This window comes from Balaenoptera physalus, assembly GCF_965194825.1.
Source record: "Balaenoptera physalus genome assembly, chromosome: 12".
In the NCBI taxonomy this organism is placed as follows: Eukaryota; Metazoa; Chordata; class Mammalia; order Artiodactyla; family Balaenopteridae; genus Balaenoptera; species Balaenoptera physalus.
The window spans coordinates 76279014-76295545 of record NC_138897.1 but is presented as its reverse complement, the minus strand read 5'-3'; the positions used below and the strand labels follow the sequence as shown (position 1 = coordinate 76295545).

The 16532-nt window shown below is 39.1% G+C and overlaps 1 protein-coding gene and 1 pseudogene across 8 annotated transcripts in view; one reads left to right on the top strand and one right to left on the bottom strand.

Annotated features, from left to right (window-relative positions):
• The window catches only part of MORC2 (MORC family CW-type zinc finger 2), a 39931-nt gene that overhangs the window by 1713 nt on the left and 21686 nt on the right, over positions 1–16532 (top strand). For 4 of the 7 annotated variants that reach the window (XM_082417265.1, XM_082417263.1, XM_082417262.1 and 1 more), the window contains exons 2-5: positions 8257–8310; positions 10528–10562; positions 13029–13199; positions 16277–16345. In XM_082417265.1, coding sequence (XP_082273391.1) covers positions 8257–8310; positions 10528–10562; positions 13029–13199; positions 16277–16345 — 329 coding nt within the window. The remainder of the gene's footprint in view (positions 1–8256; positions 8311–10527; positions 10563–13028; positions 13200–16276; positions 16346–16532) is intronic. The other 3 variants (XM_082417268.1, XM_082417267.1, XM_082417266.1) reach the window with 1 other exon arrangement.
• Positions 207–8250, bottom strand: LOC309639725 (small ribosomal subunit protein eS27 pseudogene; annotated as a pseudogene). The gene has a single exon. The product of its transcript is annotated as a small ribosomal subunit protein eS27 pseudogene (transcript).

Here is a 16532-nt window from a genome sequence, read left to right as displayed (position 1 = left end):
CTGAGATCAGTGAAATGTTTGTTGCTAATCCAGAAGAATATGATCTTCCTTTATTGGATCAAAATTTATTTGGTCAAATGCAAGCTAGTTCTTTGAAGTCAGTATATTGAGTTGTTTCATTCAAGTGTTTAATAGGAATCCAACAAGTACTGTTCTTTGGATCGCCAAAAGTTGGACTATTCTAGTATCAACTCCTTCTCTTTGGTGACAACAGCCAAAACAGTTGGGTTATAACAAGTCTTTTCTTTCTAAGAAGGAAAAAAGAAAAAAAAAAACAAATGAAGACGTCTAAATGGCAACTTGTGAGAAGAAATTTTTTCCCCAGAAAACAGTTGGTTTTATTTTTCTGGGAAATTCATCCTCATCCAATATAGTTTTTATATGCTAAGCAGAAAGTGATAACTTGGTTAAACCCGTGATTTAAATAGCCTTTCCCCAAAATGTATGCAAATCATTGAACACATACTGTGTTCATAGTTCTTGAGTTTGTGAGGAGATTACCATCACTCCACATTGGTCTGGAATGTTTTAGGGTTAAACCTTATGCCCACTCTTTTGGAAGTGATGCAGTGGGGGTATAACTATTTAGTTCTTTAGTACATTCATTTGGCACTTTTCAGATGAAGGTAAGTATTTTCTCATTTTGGTACCTGGAGAGGTGGCGAGCAGTTAAATGAATGGCCCAGAGTTCAGAAGAACCACTTTCAGGGTTGAGAACATAGACTTCAGTTATCTAGCAATAGTGCAATAACTTAGCCTTTTACAGGAAAGAACCATATATTTTTGATAACGTCTGTAATTTTTTTTTTTTTAATCCAGAATATGTTTATTGGGATGGTTTCCCATTCATCTTGATCCTGGGGGCTTTTAGTGCCGCTTCCGTCTGAAGGAGCATTCTTCCGTAAGCCTTGCTTTTCCTCCTGTAGGCTGGCAGAGGACAGTAGAGCAGCCAACACACAAAACTACTGTTTGTGCATGGCTAAAGATGGTGGTGATTTTATAGCATCCTGGGCATTTCACATCCATGAAATAGGAATTGGGGCTCTGCACCAGGTGCTGCTGCTTGTCTTTCCTCTTCTGGAGAGGGATGAAGGAGATCCTTTGTGAGAGGCATGATCTTGTGGGGAGGCCATCACTGTTGGAAAGGACGTCTGTAATTTTTTTGTTTGCTGTTTTTCCTATCAAGGAAATAAAAATTTTCTGAGTAGTGAAGTGAATTGCCAAATGAGAACCTGGTTTTGTTTTGTTTAGGAAGATTCTTACTGAACTAGAGTGTTTAAGTAGGTATTGCAGAGTCACCTAGGTGAATTCTCAAGCTGTGGATAATGAATCTGAAATCCAGGTAGATAAGGTCTCTGATCAAAGGTTATACCCATCTAGCTCATAGCATAGCCAAGGGCAGTAGTATCCTTTAGTATCCTTTTGTATATTTGAACTGCCACGTTAAGAACAAGCAGTCGAAGGCCACTTAGATGTTCACAGATGATTGTGTTTGTTAAATTCAGTTCGGAATTTTGGAATGAGGGGCCAAAACAGACTGATATTCTTGGAAGACCATAACGAGAGTTCAGAAACTGGGTTCTTGTTCCAGCTTCCCCAAAGAATTTATTTGATAATGAAATGATAGTAACAACAGTTAATTGCTTCATGCCAGTCACTTTTAAACATGGTCTAAAGTAATCTTTATAGCAGCCCTACTGGAATAAGGGTTATTCCTATCTTGCATTTGAGGAGACTGAGGCTCAAAGAGATTAAGTTACATGCGAAAGGTTACACAGCTGCTAAGTGGCAGATGTAAGGCACCAAGACTGAAGGCAGTAAGATTTATCTGGCCACGTGGTTAGTGCTTTTAACCATTAGGCAAGACCTCCTACTGTAGTCAGTTTTATCTTGTTTCCTTGTCTATACAGCAGAGGGTTTACTTACCACTTTAAAAGTTTTCAATTTTAGTTTATCTCGATGAACCTTTTATTTGAGGATTCTGGGATATTTCTATTTCTTTTGCTATTTTATGGTTTTTTAATAGGAGAACAGAGCAAAGGCAAAGAATTGAACCTCAGTTGAGCCACTTGTTTGAAATTGGAGAGTTTTCTGGGAATTTGACTTACCGTGTTGAATTGGAACCACTTGCTTGCATAAGCATTTTGAGGGTTGAATGTATCATTTTGGAAGCTCTGGAATTTATTACCTGGATCACACCTTAGAAGTTGTTTACGTCTGAATGTGTCCAGTCCTGCCAGAAGAAAATATGAACCCCAGAACACCTAGATAAGTTTTTGGTTTGTAGCCAATTTCAGGACCTTTCTTTATTGTGACTCGACTGGAAGTTCATTTCTAGAGGAAACAAATTTTTAATTTTCATAAAATGTGACTTGTTAATCGTAATGGTGGTAGATACATCTCCTCTGGGTTAAATGGTGCAGTGTTACCTTTGGAGAAGGGAGGATTTGCCTTCTGCTTTGTTCTAATTAAAAAAAAAAAAACAAGACCATTTTAAGGTGTCTGACATCTACAATACTGCCATATTGAATTGTGAAAGAAGTGACCCTTTATCTCCCATTTAGCAGAGTCCAGGATAGAAGAGTAGAAATCAGTGTGGTGCAGTAAAGAGCATGGGCTTGGGAGCCAGCCAAGCTTATGTTTGACTGCTTCCTGGCTGTGGCCTTGGGTAGGTCAACTTATCTGAGCCTCAGTTTTTTCATCTACAAAATGGGGCTAATCTGACAATGTTTATGAGAATTATGTAAAATAATGTTTATAAGGTAATTAGATCACACATGGTTCACAGTAAATATTGAATAGATGGTGACAATTATTTGTTTTATTTATAATATTACCTCATATAAACCAAAAGTTGGTCAGTGTGGTAGCAACTTGCTGTTTGGTGGTAGTCATTAGGCAGATGAATTTTTAATAAATTCTGGAGCATCTGTTGGAGATGATAAACCCCTGCCTTAAATTTTTTTTGTGTGTGTGTGTTAGGTCTACAGTAACTGCTGATGGTTTTTCTCTTGATTATATCAGCATTAAGGTTTGAAGCAGGCCTGGGAAATTCTAACATGAAGGTCTTAGGTTAATTTGTTTTAATATTGCATGTTGCTCATATGAAATGATTGAAGTTAGGATTTTTAAATAAAAGTAGTTTTATGCTCTTACTGCTCTTTGGTGGTAGATTTTGTGACTGGTACTAAAATGTTCACAAGTAGTCAAGGGCCAGATACCAGATGTAGCGATGGTAGTGATGTTCCTTTGGCATAAGGGGCATATCTTAAATCACTCTGTATGCAGTATTGCTAAGTGCTCTGATAGAGCAGGGTGCTTAAGTATAAGATGCCTGCTTTCTATGTCTCTTCCTGTCTGCACATTTAATAACTTATTATCTTGAGCATATGATATTTTTGGGTTGTTTTATTGGTATGTGAAGTGAATGTCAAGGAACCTTTCAACTCTAGAGACCATATATCTTATGATTTATAATCCTGTTGAAATGTGGGTTCACACTCTAACTATATTAAAGCCATTAGAATGTAGAATGGTTGCCCTAGAATTTTTAGCTTTATTTTCTAGCAGTTAAGGCAATTAACTCTTGACAGCATATCCAAGAACTAAGCAGAAGCTATCACTGTGTGATGGGGTTATGGATAATCTATGGCTTTAAATTCAGGCTGAATATAAATAGACCATTTTCCTTACATAATGAGTAGATTTACACTTGAATTTGTCACTGGAAATGCTGAGCTGCAAAGCTATTTTGATCGTAGCACAAATGGTATAAAAGCCACAATCAGTTGAAAGTGAAAGAAGTTGTTAAAAATCTTTGTCTTTTTCCAGATGGTTGATCTTTCTTGGATCACATGCAAAGAATCTTTAGGTCTGTGAAGAAAATAATTTCCTTTGATATTTATACAGATATCTCTATCTCAACTGCCAGCTAGCAATGAGTGCACCTCTTTGAATGTTATTTGAAAAAAAGGGGAGAGCTTACACAGTTGGTACGTTTTAGGTTCTTATGAATTTAAGAGATACTTAGAAATTTGGCTTTAGCATTTGTTAGTAGGATCAGTTATTCACTTGGAGGTTTGGAGAAGAATCCGAGTGTTGTCTCTGACCTTACCAACAGTTGTCGCAAAAGGCTCCTTTTATGATGTGTCAGCACACATCAAAAAGCACCCCTTAGCTACATTTTAAAGTATCTGTTAACTTATCTGAAATATGTATTGTGGAACAGCATTGATACTGTGTGGAACAACGAAGACATTTGGAATGTTTTCTTTAGATTCTAAATGTACAAGACACTTTTCTAAACATTGTGTAGAAAGCAGTAAAAACTTAGCCAGAAGTGCTCTTTGTGCTTGCCCTTTCGAGAGCTTATTGAATTCTAAATGTCTTTAATTTTCATGTGAAACAATCAGAAATATGTATTGGTGAGAAGCAATTGCTGTTTCTGTTTGTGATTTCTTTGCCCTGATGGCAAAGGTATCAGAATTAGTTTTCCAGATTATTGATATTCACCATTGTCACTACCAAAGGCCAGATAATCCCAAAGATTTCTGCATACAAATTGTAGTCTCATTCTTACTAAGATTGTACTCTTGTTTTTTTTTCCAGGAGCTGTATTTCTGATATTCCTTGACTTCAAGTACAAATTCTTTTTGAAATGAGAAATATTGCAGTAGAATTTGTTACTTTACATTTTAGCCTTCAAAATTAAAAAGAAAATTTAGAGTATAGAAAACTAATTCACTTTATAAGTTTCTTAGACAGGAAAACGATTGCTTGAAACCTTGAGAACAAAGATTTACTTTTAACTTATATTACCATCATCAAATCACTTTAATTTTCCAGCTTATTTTCCCCTATGTAATTAGTTGAAGTAATAAGCAGAATATATTTTTGTTTCTTCAATTGATAATTTGAAGAATTTAAGGTGATGATTTTGGAGACAAATTTTTTTTTAATGAGTTTGGTCTTTTATTTATTTATTTAAATTAATTTATTTATTTTTGGCTGCGTTGGGTCTTTGTTGCTGCGCACAGGCTTTCTCTAGTTGTGGCGAGCGGTGGTTACTCCTGGTTGTGGTGTGCGGGTTTCTCATTGTAGTGGCTTCTCTTGTTGTGGAGCATGGATTCTAGGCACGTGGGTTTCAGTAGTTGTGGCTTGCGGGCTCTAGAGTGCAGGCTCAGTAGTTGTGGCGCATGGGCTTATTTGCGATGTGGGATCTTCCTGGACCAGGGCTCAAACCTGTGTCCCCTGCATTGGCAGGTGGATTCTTTTTTTTTTTAATATTTTAAAAATTATTTTAAATTTTATTTATTTATTTTTTAACATCTTTATTGGAGTATAATTGCTTTATAATGGTGTGTTAGTTTCTGCTGTATAACAAAGTGAATCAGCTATACATATATATATATCCCCATATCTCTTCCCTCTTGTGTCTCCCTCCCTCCCACCCTCCCTATCCCATCCCTCTAGGTGGTCACAAAGCACGGAGCTGATCTCCCTGCGCTATGCGGCTGCTTCCTGCCAGCTATTGGTTTTACATTTGGTAGTGTATATATGTCCATGCCACTCTCTCAGTTTGTCCCAGCTTACCCTTCCCCCTCCCCGTGTTCAAGTCCATTCTCTGTAGGTCTGTGTCTTTAGTCCCGTCCTGCCCCTAGGTTCTTCATGACCTTTTTTTTTTTTTTTTTTTTAGATTCTATATATATGTGTTAGCATACGGTATTTGTTTTTCTCTTTCTGACTGACTTCACTCTGTACGACAGACTTCAGGTCCATCCACCTCACTACAAATAACTCAGTTTTATTTCTTTTTATGGCTGAGTAATATTCCACTGTATGTATGTGCCACATCTTCTTTATCCATTCATCTGTCGATGGACACTTAGGTTGCTTCCGTGTCCTGGCTGTTGTAAATAGAGCTGCAGTGAACATTGTGGTACATGACTCTTTTTGAATTATGGTTTTCTCAGGGTATATGCCCAGTAGTGGGATTGCTGGGTCGTATGGTGGTTCTATTTTTAGTTTTTTAAGGAACCTCCATACTGTTCTCCGTAGTGACTGTATCAATTTACATTCCCACCAACAGTGCAAGAGGGTTCCCTTTTCTCCACACCCTCTCCAGCATTTATTGTTTGTAGATTTTTGGATGACGGCCATTCTCACTGGTGTGAGGTGATACCTCATTGTAATTTTGATTTGCATTTCTCTAATGATTAATGATGTTGAGCATCCCTTCATGTGTTTGTTGGTAATCTGTATATCTTCTTTGGAGAAATGTCTATTTAGGTCTTCTGCCCATTTTTGGATTGGGTTGTTTGTTTTTTTGATATTGAGCTGCATGAGCTGCTTGTAAATTTTGGAGATTAATCCTTTGTCAGTTGCTTCATTTGCAAATATTTTCTCCCATTCTGAGGGTTGTCTTTTCGTCTTGTTTATGGTTTCCTTTGCTGTGCAAAAGCTTTTGAGTTTCATTAGGTCCCATTTGTTTATTTTTGTTTTTATTTCCATTTCTGTAGGAGGTGGGTCAAAAAGGATCTTGCTGTGATTTATGTCATAGAGTGTTCTGGCAGGTGGATTCTTAACCACTGCGCCACCAGAGAAGCCCTTGGAGACAAATTTTTAAAATAAATAAAGATATGGATGTTTCTTGCAGGTGTACACTTTTCCTTGCAAAATTGTGGGGTTTTTTTTTCATGTAAAATAATTAAGAATTGGATTTTAGTCAGAAGAATTTGAGCTCTGTTAGGGGACTTGGAGATAAAATTTCTACATTTTGTTAATACATCATGGTACTGCCTTTGGATCAGCAACAGATATATTCACTGAAATCATGGGAAAAAGTTCTTCCTAAAATTCCAAGAACTGGTAGTTTTAATTAAAAATTTGCATTTGTAAAAATTTGAAGATTTACTTGAGAAAAAACCAGTGTTCCTGGACACTTGAAATTTGGGTATTTATTTTATAAACAAGCGTTTTACAATTTGTTTTGAACAATGTAGTAAGTGCTCATAGATCCTAGACACTGCTTATTTAGTATTGGTATATTTCATTCTCAATTTTTAGAAATTTTCACTTTATCTATTGGCTGAAACTTTACATACAAAAAAATCAACTGGAATAACATGGTTATTTTTGAAAAATTGATGATGGTAATATGTGGGTTAATGCTTTTATATTTTCTTTAATCAAAAGTCAGAGTTTCAGGACTCCCCTGGCGGTCCAGTGGTTAAGTCTCTGCACTTCCACTGCAGGGGGCACAGGTTCCATCCCTGGTCAAGGAACTAGGGTTCCACATGCCACAAGGTGCGGCCAAAGAAAAAAAATGTCAGAGTTTCTAGGTGGTTCTAGGTAGACACATCTACTTTTATATCTAACGAGGACTATTATGGGAAATAGCACAAATTAAAGAAGGTGTAAATGGAGGAAGAAATGTAAGGAGACATCTTACACATAAATATCATCTTTATTGAGTTCTGAATAACATGGTAATTGTGAATTTATCCCACTCACATTTTGAGCAGCCTCCTAGAGGAGGAGATGACCATTGACTACCCTCCTTGAAAGGGCTAACTTGAACAAGGGCCCTAGGAGACCACACCAAGCCCTTATCCTCTTAGGATAAGGAGGAATTGTTTAAGAGGGTCTTGGATTCCTTTCTTTAATGTGGAGAAAGTTTTGTTTTTGGCCAAAATCAGGGAATGTCAAGAAATGGATTATTTTCTTTCTCCCCACTTTCAAATGGAGTATTTTTGCTTATAAATTGCACAAAACTGAATGGGTTTTCACCAGTAAATCACACAAAGGTATTGGTAAAGCTGAATGCTAGCAATTTGTCCATTGAGAATTCTTAAAAGATATGCAGAAACTGACAGCTGGTTAAGGCAATGAAAAATGAAATACAGGCATTTTTCAGGGTAGAATACGAATAGTGAAAAACACTGTTTTAGCAGTAGTACACATAGGAATCTTTGAATGTTTTAGAGTGGGTTCCCCTACTCAAAATAGTAAGAATAAACATTTTTGAGTAGATAGCAGGACTTGACAGGTTAACACTTGAGGACTACTAGTGAGCTCTGGAAAGACTTGAATTGTGGGGAAATTTAAACTTCAATAATGTAAATTGATGATGCAAATGACAATTTTAGGTGTTTTTTTTCCAAAAACTTTTAAATATTTTATAACCTTGACTTTTTATTAGGAATCATAGTTTAATTCCATAATTCTTTTCCTGACTCTCAATATTTATCATTTCAGAACCACTCATGAATTCTTGTTTGGTGCTCTTGCTGAACTAGTTGATAATGCAAGGTATGTAGTCTTCAGGCATACAGTCTCTGCTTGAAAACTTTTTGGGTCGTGTGACCTTTGCTCTCTGAAGACTTGGGAGAAAGGCAAATTCTGTTGCAAGCGCGACTCATTCCTAAGAAGCCTCTTACCCAAAAAGTATTTTTAATAGCACATTAGTTGATACCTTAATTCATTCATTGCTGTGCTCCAGCCTAAAAATAGTGAATTTATGACCTCCAAAGCTACCTTCCCTTGTGTATTAGAGCAAGATAATTGTAGTGAAACACAGGGAATTAAGATAAAAAATTAGTTATCTAATTACTAGGACAGACAAGCTCTGTTTTAATTTGTGCTACCAGGACAGTACACTGTCTAATGTCTTTAAAATTATGTCAGAGTTCTGTGTCTTCCCAAAATGTATAATCAGCTCTCTGTATCTGCAAGTTCTGCATCTGTGATTCAATGAACCATGATCGAAAGTATTTGAAAGTTCCAGAAAGTTCCAAAAAAGCAAAACTTGAATTTGTTGCATGCTGGCAACTATTTACATAGCATTTACATTGTATTAGTTATCATAAGTAGCCTAGAGATGATTTTAAGTAGACGTGAGGATGTGCATAGGTTATATGCAAGTACTATACTATTTTATATAAGGGAGTTGAGCATCTGCAGATTTTGGTATTCCTGGGTGGTCCTGGAACCAATCCCCTGCAGATACTGTGGAGTGACTGTATTTTATTGTCAGATGACTCAGGTTGATCAAAGCATCTTCCATTGTTAGCAACTGTGCTTAGAAGAAATCATTCTTTAGCACTGTGTTATACTGAACTGTTAGTGATAGAAGCCTATAAATGTTACTGAGCAAGACTGAAAAGTTTGGGTTGGTTCAGAGATAAATAGCAAAGTCCAAATCAAAAGTCTGTTTATAATTATATCACTAAAATATTATCTCAGTCTTGTTTCTGAATGCAAACATAAAATTCAGACACGGCGTTTATTGACCAAGTGTTGATGACTAATGAAGGAAGAAGAGGATAAGAGTGGACAGAAGTACTTTCTGAACAGACCTCCAGTTAATGACATAATGATAATTATGTCTGCCTATGTCCATGCTATAAACCTATACTATTATTACTTTTATTGTTATTATTCACTGGACTGCTCATGGAAGTGTGCTGGTTAACAAGTTGTTTAACTAGAAAGCTCCCATTTTCAGTGTTTTCAATTATTTTAATCCTGGTTGACTTATAATTTTTATATTCAATTAAAAAATGTTGTAGCTTAATGGAACTGTGTTTGAATTTCTCACTTGTTAGTTTAGTGAGACTGTAGTGTGTTTTGTCAGACTGCTTTTTTGTATATCATACGGTGAACTGGAGATTGTCTGGGAGTGTATGTTCCTGCTCATGCACACATTTTGCCAATCTCTTTTATTTTTGAAAATGTTTTTATGTCTTTGAGAATAGGCACATGTAGAGTTATATGGATTTGAGTGGATTTTTCACATTTAAAACCAATGAAACTCTGTGCCTCATTTTCCTTGTCTACAGTTGGCAGAATTGGACTAGATTACTTTCAGGCCTTTATGGAAGACTTCATTGATGACTGAACTTTTATTTCAGCTGATGGCTGGAGTCTAGTGGGCTGTCCCAACTTCCTTTCAAGTTTAGGGAGGATAAGATTACGGGCTCATGAATCAGTCTGCTGACTATAGTGTGTATACCATGAGACCTGATTTTTCTTAGGCTTTGTGGCAGGTTATTGTTTTCTTTTTTCCTCAAATCTTGGTGAGAAGAAAAAATGGACAAGTTATTGGAACATTGTTTATGATTGCAATCAAATGAGTGATTGGAGTCATTTCCTAGTGTGTAAAAGAAATGTTCTTTTTTATCCTCTAAAAAAGGATAAAACATTTTTTAGATGTTTTTAAACATCTAAAAAATGTTCTTTTTAGATGTTTTCACTGTGAAATTTTTATTAAAAAAGTGTGTCTAGGTCCTATGTATCCTGTGATTATTTTAAATAATTTGGAGCTCCAGAAGTGTTTCATAGACATGTAAGGAAAATTGTGTTACCAAATGTAAAAGTATATCTTTAATGTATATAGAATTTCTTTATGACTTCCTGAAGATAGATTCAAAATAGTATGTATCCCCCTCAAAATATTGTGCATCTTGATGGTTGATATTTTCATATTCTCATTTGAATCTTGATTTTTTTTTTCTTTTAACTTTGCAGAGATGCTGATGCCACCAGAATCGATATTTATGCAGGTAAGACAGACATCAGTCCTTTCTTCTAATGCCCAGTTCCCGAAAGCATTTATTGCTGTGCCTAAGAAGAAATGAGTGGGAAAAAACTGGTTTTTGGAGCGTGGGTAGACAGCCTGATTACTCCAGGTCTTAGGGAGAAACAGGGCAGCCCTGGTCAGGCATGTAATAGAAATCAAGAATATTGGCGTAAAGGAACTAACACGGGGTGCCCAGATCTATTGATCTATTTAAATAAATCCACTAGGAGATTTATGGGGGTGATGGGGAGTGAAATGACCAAGTACCACTGATTGTCCTGATTGGAGTTAGCAGGTGACCAGGTTTGTGGTTCCTGCAGCCAAAGAGGGATCTTGTTGAAGGCCATCTTCTCCCTCTGCAGCCTTGGTGAGGACAAGTCCCAACTTGGAGAGTTGCTGGTGTTAGTTGTATAAAACAGTTGTGTAACCAGGTTGACACTGAGGTCTGCAGAGATGTTCTCAGGCAGAGAAGTCATGTAGGAAGAAGGGCTGCTTTGCTTCGAATTTAAAGATATTGACAGCGTCTACTATTTTTGCCTAATTGGCTCTGCTCTTCGGCAGTAAGATCCTTTTTTTTTTAATGGAGTGGGTACAACAGTGGAAGAAATCTTAGTCATTATTATTTATGTATTTATTATTTGATAAGTAGCTTGCTTTTTGCCTGTTCAGTGTTTGTACCAGCACATTTTTTGGTCATTTGAGTGCTAAAAATTTGGAAGTGGAACAGAGGAAGACAGCTTTTAAATCCAATTTGGGTAGCATTGTCTAGCCTTTGAGAAAACTTGAGTGTTTTTATGGGAATATATGGTTATCAAATAATCCCTCTTTTTCTTCACAGACCTGTTTGATAAATGGGGATAATCACACAATAGGAAGTAATTCTTAGAATTTCCAATGCCATATAATTATAAAGAATCTCCCCAGATATGAATTTCTTATGCCTTTCTTTGGAGCAAAGAAAATATTCAGAACAGCTCAGAAGTCAGCTATACTGCTTAAATTCTAAAAGCCTTCTGTTCAGAAGGCTCTGCCAAAGTGGTGAAAATAAGACTACTTTTATTTTTAGAAGAAAATAACAGGAAAAGGGGGCATAGCAGCAGAATGTTAGAAGATGGTTACTAAACCCTCAGGCCAGATGGAGGCATCATTCCCAAGCCACAGTATGTCTTACATCCCAGTGTGCTTTAGTGAGGAGTAGTAACCACTACCTCTGAAAGAAATGGTGGCTGTTTTAATCATTGCACAGATGGCAAAGCAGAGAATGGGCCTCCACTCCAAGTGATGTTGAAGGGACAAATCATCATAGCCAAATCTATCTGGAAGAAGCTTTTTTTTATTTTGGCCGAGCCACGCAGCCTATGGGAGTTTAGTTCCCAGACCAGGGATCGAATCGGAGGCCCCAGCAGTGAGAGCGCCTAACCACTGGACCACCAGGGAATTACTGGAAGAAGCTTTTTAAAAGAGATCATCCCTGCTCCTTCTTACCACCTTTGGTGGGTGAATTTCAGCAAGGAAATTTAGTGCTTTACACTTAGAATGCAGCAGAACAAACAGATGGATTTCAATTTAAATGAAAAGGGCCCAGTGTGCATTTATTCTGTGCTCAGTGTTACTGCTGTTGTGTTTTGGGAGGAGTCCAGAGAGCATGAGATGGGGCCTTTGCTAAATTGTCATTAGAGAACTTAGTCGCTAATTGGAGAGACAGTTAGCACTCTACAGATGATTAGAGAACAATAACTTGATCTTGAGGGAACTGTCAAGGTAGTTAAGGATTAAATGGTGTGATAGAAGCACTAAGCACTATAGCATTTTGGAAAAAGACTTGATTTACTCTCAAGTACCTTGAGATTGGGAATCTTGACTGAGGTGCCCCTAACTTCACACTTTTCTACCTCAGTGCCATATTAACACATTCAACAGGAGGAATAAAAGCAACCTCATTTTACAAGTAGAATAATAGAATTAGTAATATAAAGTTTTTGTTCTTACTATATTGGGGAAAGTATCTTCCCCTCTCCCATTCTGAAACTAGATTGATAACTGAACTCGGAAATCTCCCCAGACATCAGATGTAGTTTGAATTCGTCACACATTCACATTGTAATTTAAAGAAGGGTGAGAAAGGAACCAGACTCCCGTACCCAAAGCATTCCTGTTAGATGGGGCCAGACCATAACGTGCCTGTCAGAAGTAGACTGTGTTTTTATTGATTTTCTAGACTTCTTGGATAGGGACTGCCATGCCTCAAAGAAAGATCCCTTTTATGATGCCAGGTCAATGGTTAGTAAATAGAAAATTAGAGCAAATGGAGCTGAAACGAATACTGCTCAAACACATTACAAAGTACGAGGAACTTGAGTGTCGTTCTGTTACAGCCTCTGCTGAGGACAACATCATTTTATCACCTCTGACTTTTGACTTATAGCTCCATCTCACATCTCCTTTCCAGCTTCTTTCTTTTTCCTGTTCTCCCCAATGGGAGTTGGATGGTGGAACGTTGGGCTAACTTGGAGAAGCCAGACTTGGTCATGTTGGGGGAAACTTAGATGTGCAGCCTTCCACACTGGGTCTGTGATTGTACATAGCTGCTACCAGGGCCTGAAGCACAACTGCAAAGAAGGTAGTTTGGCTTTGCCCTCCTTGTCTTGCTTCTGAGATGCATGCTGGGACGGGGAGGCAGACAACCTTCAGCTGCCTAGACTCCCCTCTGTCCAGAACTCCCCCATCTTCATAAAAATCCTTTGCTTAGAGGCTTTAGATAGCACTCAATTGACTGACTAAAGTGAATAGAATGTGTTAGGAATGCATCTCTAACTGCTGGAATGTCTGGGGAGATAGGTTCGAGCAGAGAGGCCTTCTAGTTCTTGCTAGCTCTAGCTCTCTGCTTCTAAAAGAGTGGTCCAGTGGTGGACAGTATTGGCATCACCTGGGAGCTTGTTAGAAATGCAAATTCTCAGGTACCACCTCCGACCCACACTACTAGACTCTGCAGGGTGGAGCCCCGAATCTGTATTTTAACAGGCTCTTCAGGTGATCCTTATGCACACTGCCTTTGCTCTAGCTGACACTCAGTCTCCTTCTGCTTAAACCCTCCTGCTTACTGATCTGCTACAGGGAGTAGCATCCTATGGACTGTAAGCTCCCTGAAGGCAGTGATCACATCCACATTGTTCTTGGCTATTATCTTCATCACAGAGCCAGGCACATCCGAATAACTGAGTGATTGGGATAAGCATTTTAGCCAAGTGAAGATGCCATACTGCCTCCTTACAGAGTTGAAGGAGTTACTGCTGTGTCAGCTAGTCTGTTTTGGCCCTGAGGCAGTGCCACTCATGACCGTGGACCTGATCACTGCTAGCTGCTTACAGGCTGTTGGTCACTGTGTGGCCAGGAGGACCCTCCATAGGTGGGTCTCTTACTCTCATAAACATGAAAAAGCTTTAAAATGAAGTCCTTGGGCATGAAAGGGTTCTCAGACCCACTGTTAAGTGATGATTGTGTGTTAAAACAGCCTGTGTGGACTTCCCTGGTGGCACAGTGGTTAAGAATCCGCCTGCCAATGCAGGGCACACGGGTTCAAGCTCTGGTCTGGGAAGATCCCACATGCCGTGGAGCAACTGAGCCCGTGCACCACAACTACTGAGCCTGCGCTCTAGAGCCTGCGAGCCACAACTACCGAGCCCATGTGCCACAACTACTGAAGCCTGTGCGCCTTGAGCCTATGCTCCACAACAAGAGAAGCCACTGCAATGAGAAGCCTGCACACCGCAGCGAAGAGTAGCCCCCGCTTGCTGCAACTAGAGAAGGCCCGCGCGCAGCAACGAAGACCCAACACAGCCAGACGTGAATAAATTAAAAAAAAAAAAGCATCAAAATTAAAAAAAAAGAAAAACAGCCCGTGAGTCCTGTTCTACCAAACATAAGGACCTAGAAGTAATTCCTAGGTAGTGTTCAAGAAATGCCAGTAATCAATCCTTGGAGATTTTTCAGATACACTTGGCTTGAACCAATTTCTAGATTCCAAAGCAGAGTCTTCATGTACGTTTTATGGCTAAAGCATACAGCAAATGGCTCTTGGCTAGATTTAGAACACTTCCTTTACCATGCTCTGTTCCTGACCCAGTTTGAGTCTCCATATGACACTTTGCTTCCTCCAGAAGAAAACTTTGAGGAATTTTTGCACCTTTTTTGCACTTGCTTCTGCTTACTAGATCTTATTTGGGTTCTCCAGACTGATAAAAGGCACTGCCATGGGAAAAATTTTCTTATCTACCAGTAGTACTTCCAAGAAGGTCCTTATTCTCGAACTTTCAGGAAGCACCTGTGATTAATGTTTCAGCAAAGTTCAGCTTCCTGAACATTGAATGATACTTGAAAATCTCTGTGGCTTATAGTACTTCTGAAATAGCATTTTAAATTACATTAACTAATTTAAATTACATTAACTAATTTGGCACGGATTGGTCCATTTAACAGAGGAGGTTATGACTTACTTGAATATTTAGCTTGAGGGGAGGACAAAGAGCATTTTAAACTGAGGTTCCACTGCTTAGGTAGTTGGGTGAAGTTGGTGAACTGCAGCCTGGGGGAGACAAAAATGTCCTCAATTAGGGAATAGACTCCAAGGCAGCCTTGGGCTTATCCCTATAGTACCTTAAACTGACCGTCTTCCTTTTTAGTACAAACGTTCTCCTGATTCCAAGGCCTGTGCTCTTCCTCCTTTGCCTGCCTAGTCCTCATCACTGGGGTCAAAAGTCACCTTGGAAACTCTAGTTTGGTCCCCTTCCCTGTTTGGGAATCTCTTCTCCAGTGTTTCTGACGTGCTTGGACCCAGACTGCTCTGAGTGACCACTTGCTGCTGTAGAGACAGCTGCTGAAGGAAGGGGTTCTTCTAGCCACTGGAATGGCACCCTTAGTCTCATGCATTTCCTTCCTGTCGGCCAGGACACCCTGCCACACACAGCTGCTCTGTCTCTTTCTGTCGAAGGACTGTTCCTCCCTCCAGTCGAGCAGGTCCAGTTGGAAACCAGGCAGCTCTCACTACACTCTGTGCCATCTCACTTCTGGGATGGGGAGCTATTTGAAGGACCCATAGCAAGGAGGGGATGTGACGATGAATACTGATGGCTCAGAAACTATGGTTGGCCTGGGGATAGTCACATACTGACTCAGTAATTCACCTTCTAGATAGCAGCTGCCACCACTGTGTCCGTAGCCTGTCTGGCTCGATCACTTTATCTGAAGGCTACCCCAAACTTAACCCACAAACGAGGTGCCCTGTTGAATTTGAGCACTGTTGATGAGGTACAGCATGTAGTAGTTGGAGTACTTTAGTATCCACAGCAGGAGGCAGAGGTGGAAAAAATCCAGGTGCAGAGAGGCAGAAGGATGGTTAAGGTGTGTATGAAATCCGTGCATGTTCAGTGGCCCTGGCTGTGGCTAGATGCTGGACTAGGTATTCTCTGTCCCCTCCTTATAGATTCTCTCATGCTTTGTCGTGAACTAGAATGCATTGGAGAGCCTTTGATGGAAATTCCTACCATCAAGGGCCCTGACATTTAACTCACACTAGCTAGGACTGTTAGAAGGAGAAGGCGTTTTTGGACTAAGCTTCACATTGATCCACCTTCCGATCACACACAAGTTGCCGCCCTCTGGTGGGTAACTGCCCAGTAATGGCAGCTCCTTCTTTTACAGAAAGGCGAGAGGACCTTCGTGGAGGATTTATGCTTTGTTTTTTGGATGATGGAGCAGGAATGGATCCAAGTAAGTGTTGGGCTGATTGCCTCTTTTGGGGAGGATGTAACCATTTTTACAAAATGCTTATTGTGTTAACTTGTTTTTCTGTTTGCTCACTCTTGTGACTAGAAGGGAGAGGGAGGTCTCTTGCAACATCTCAGGCTTAGTTCCACTCATGGATTTGCTGGGTCTTGTTCTAGCATGGGAGATAGGA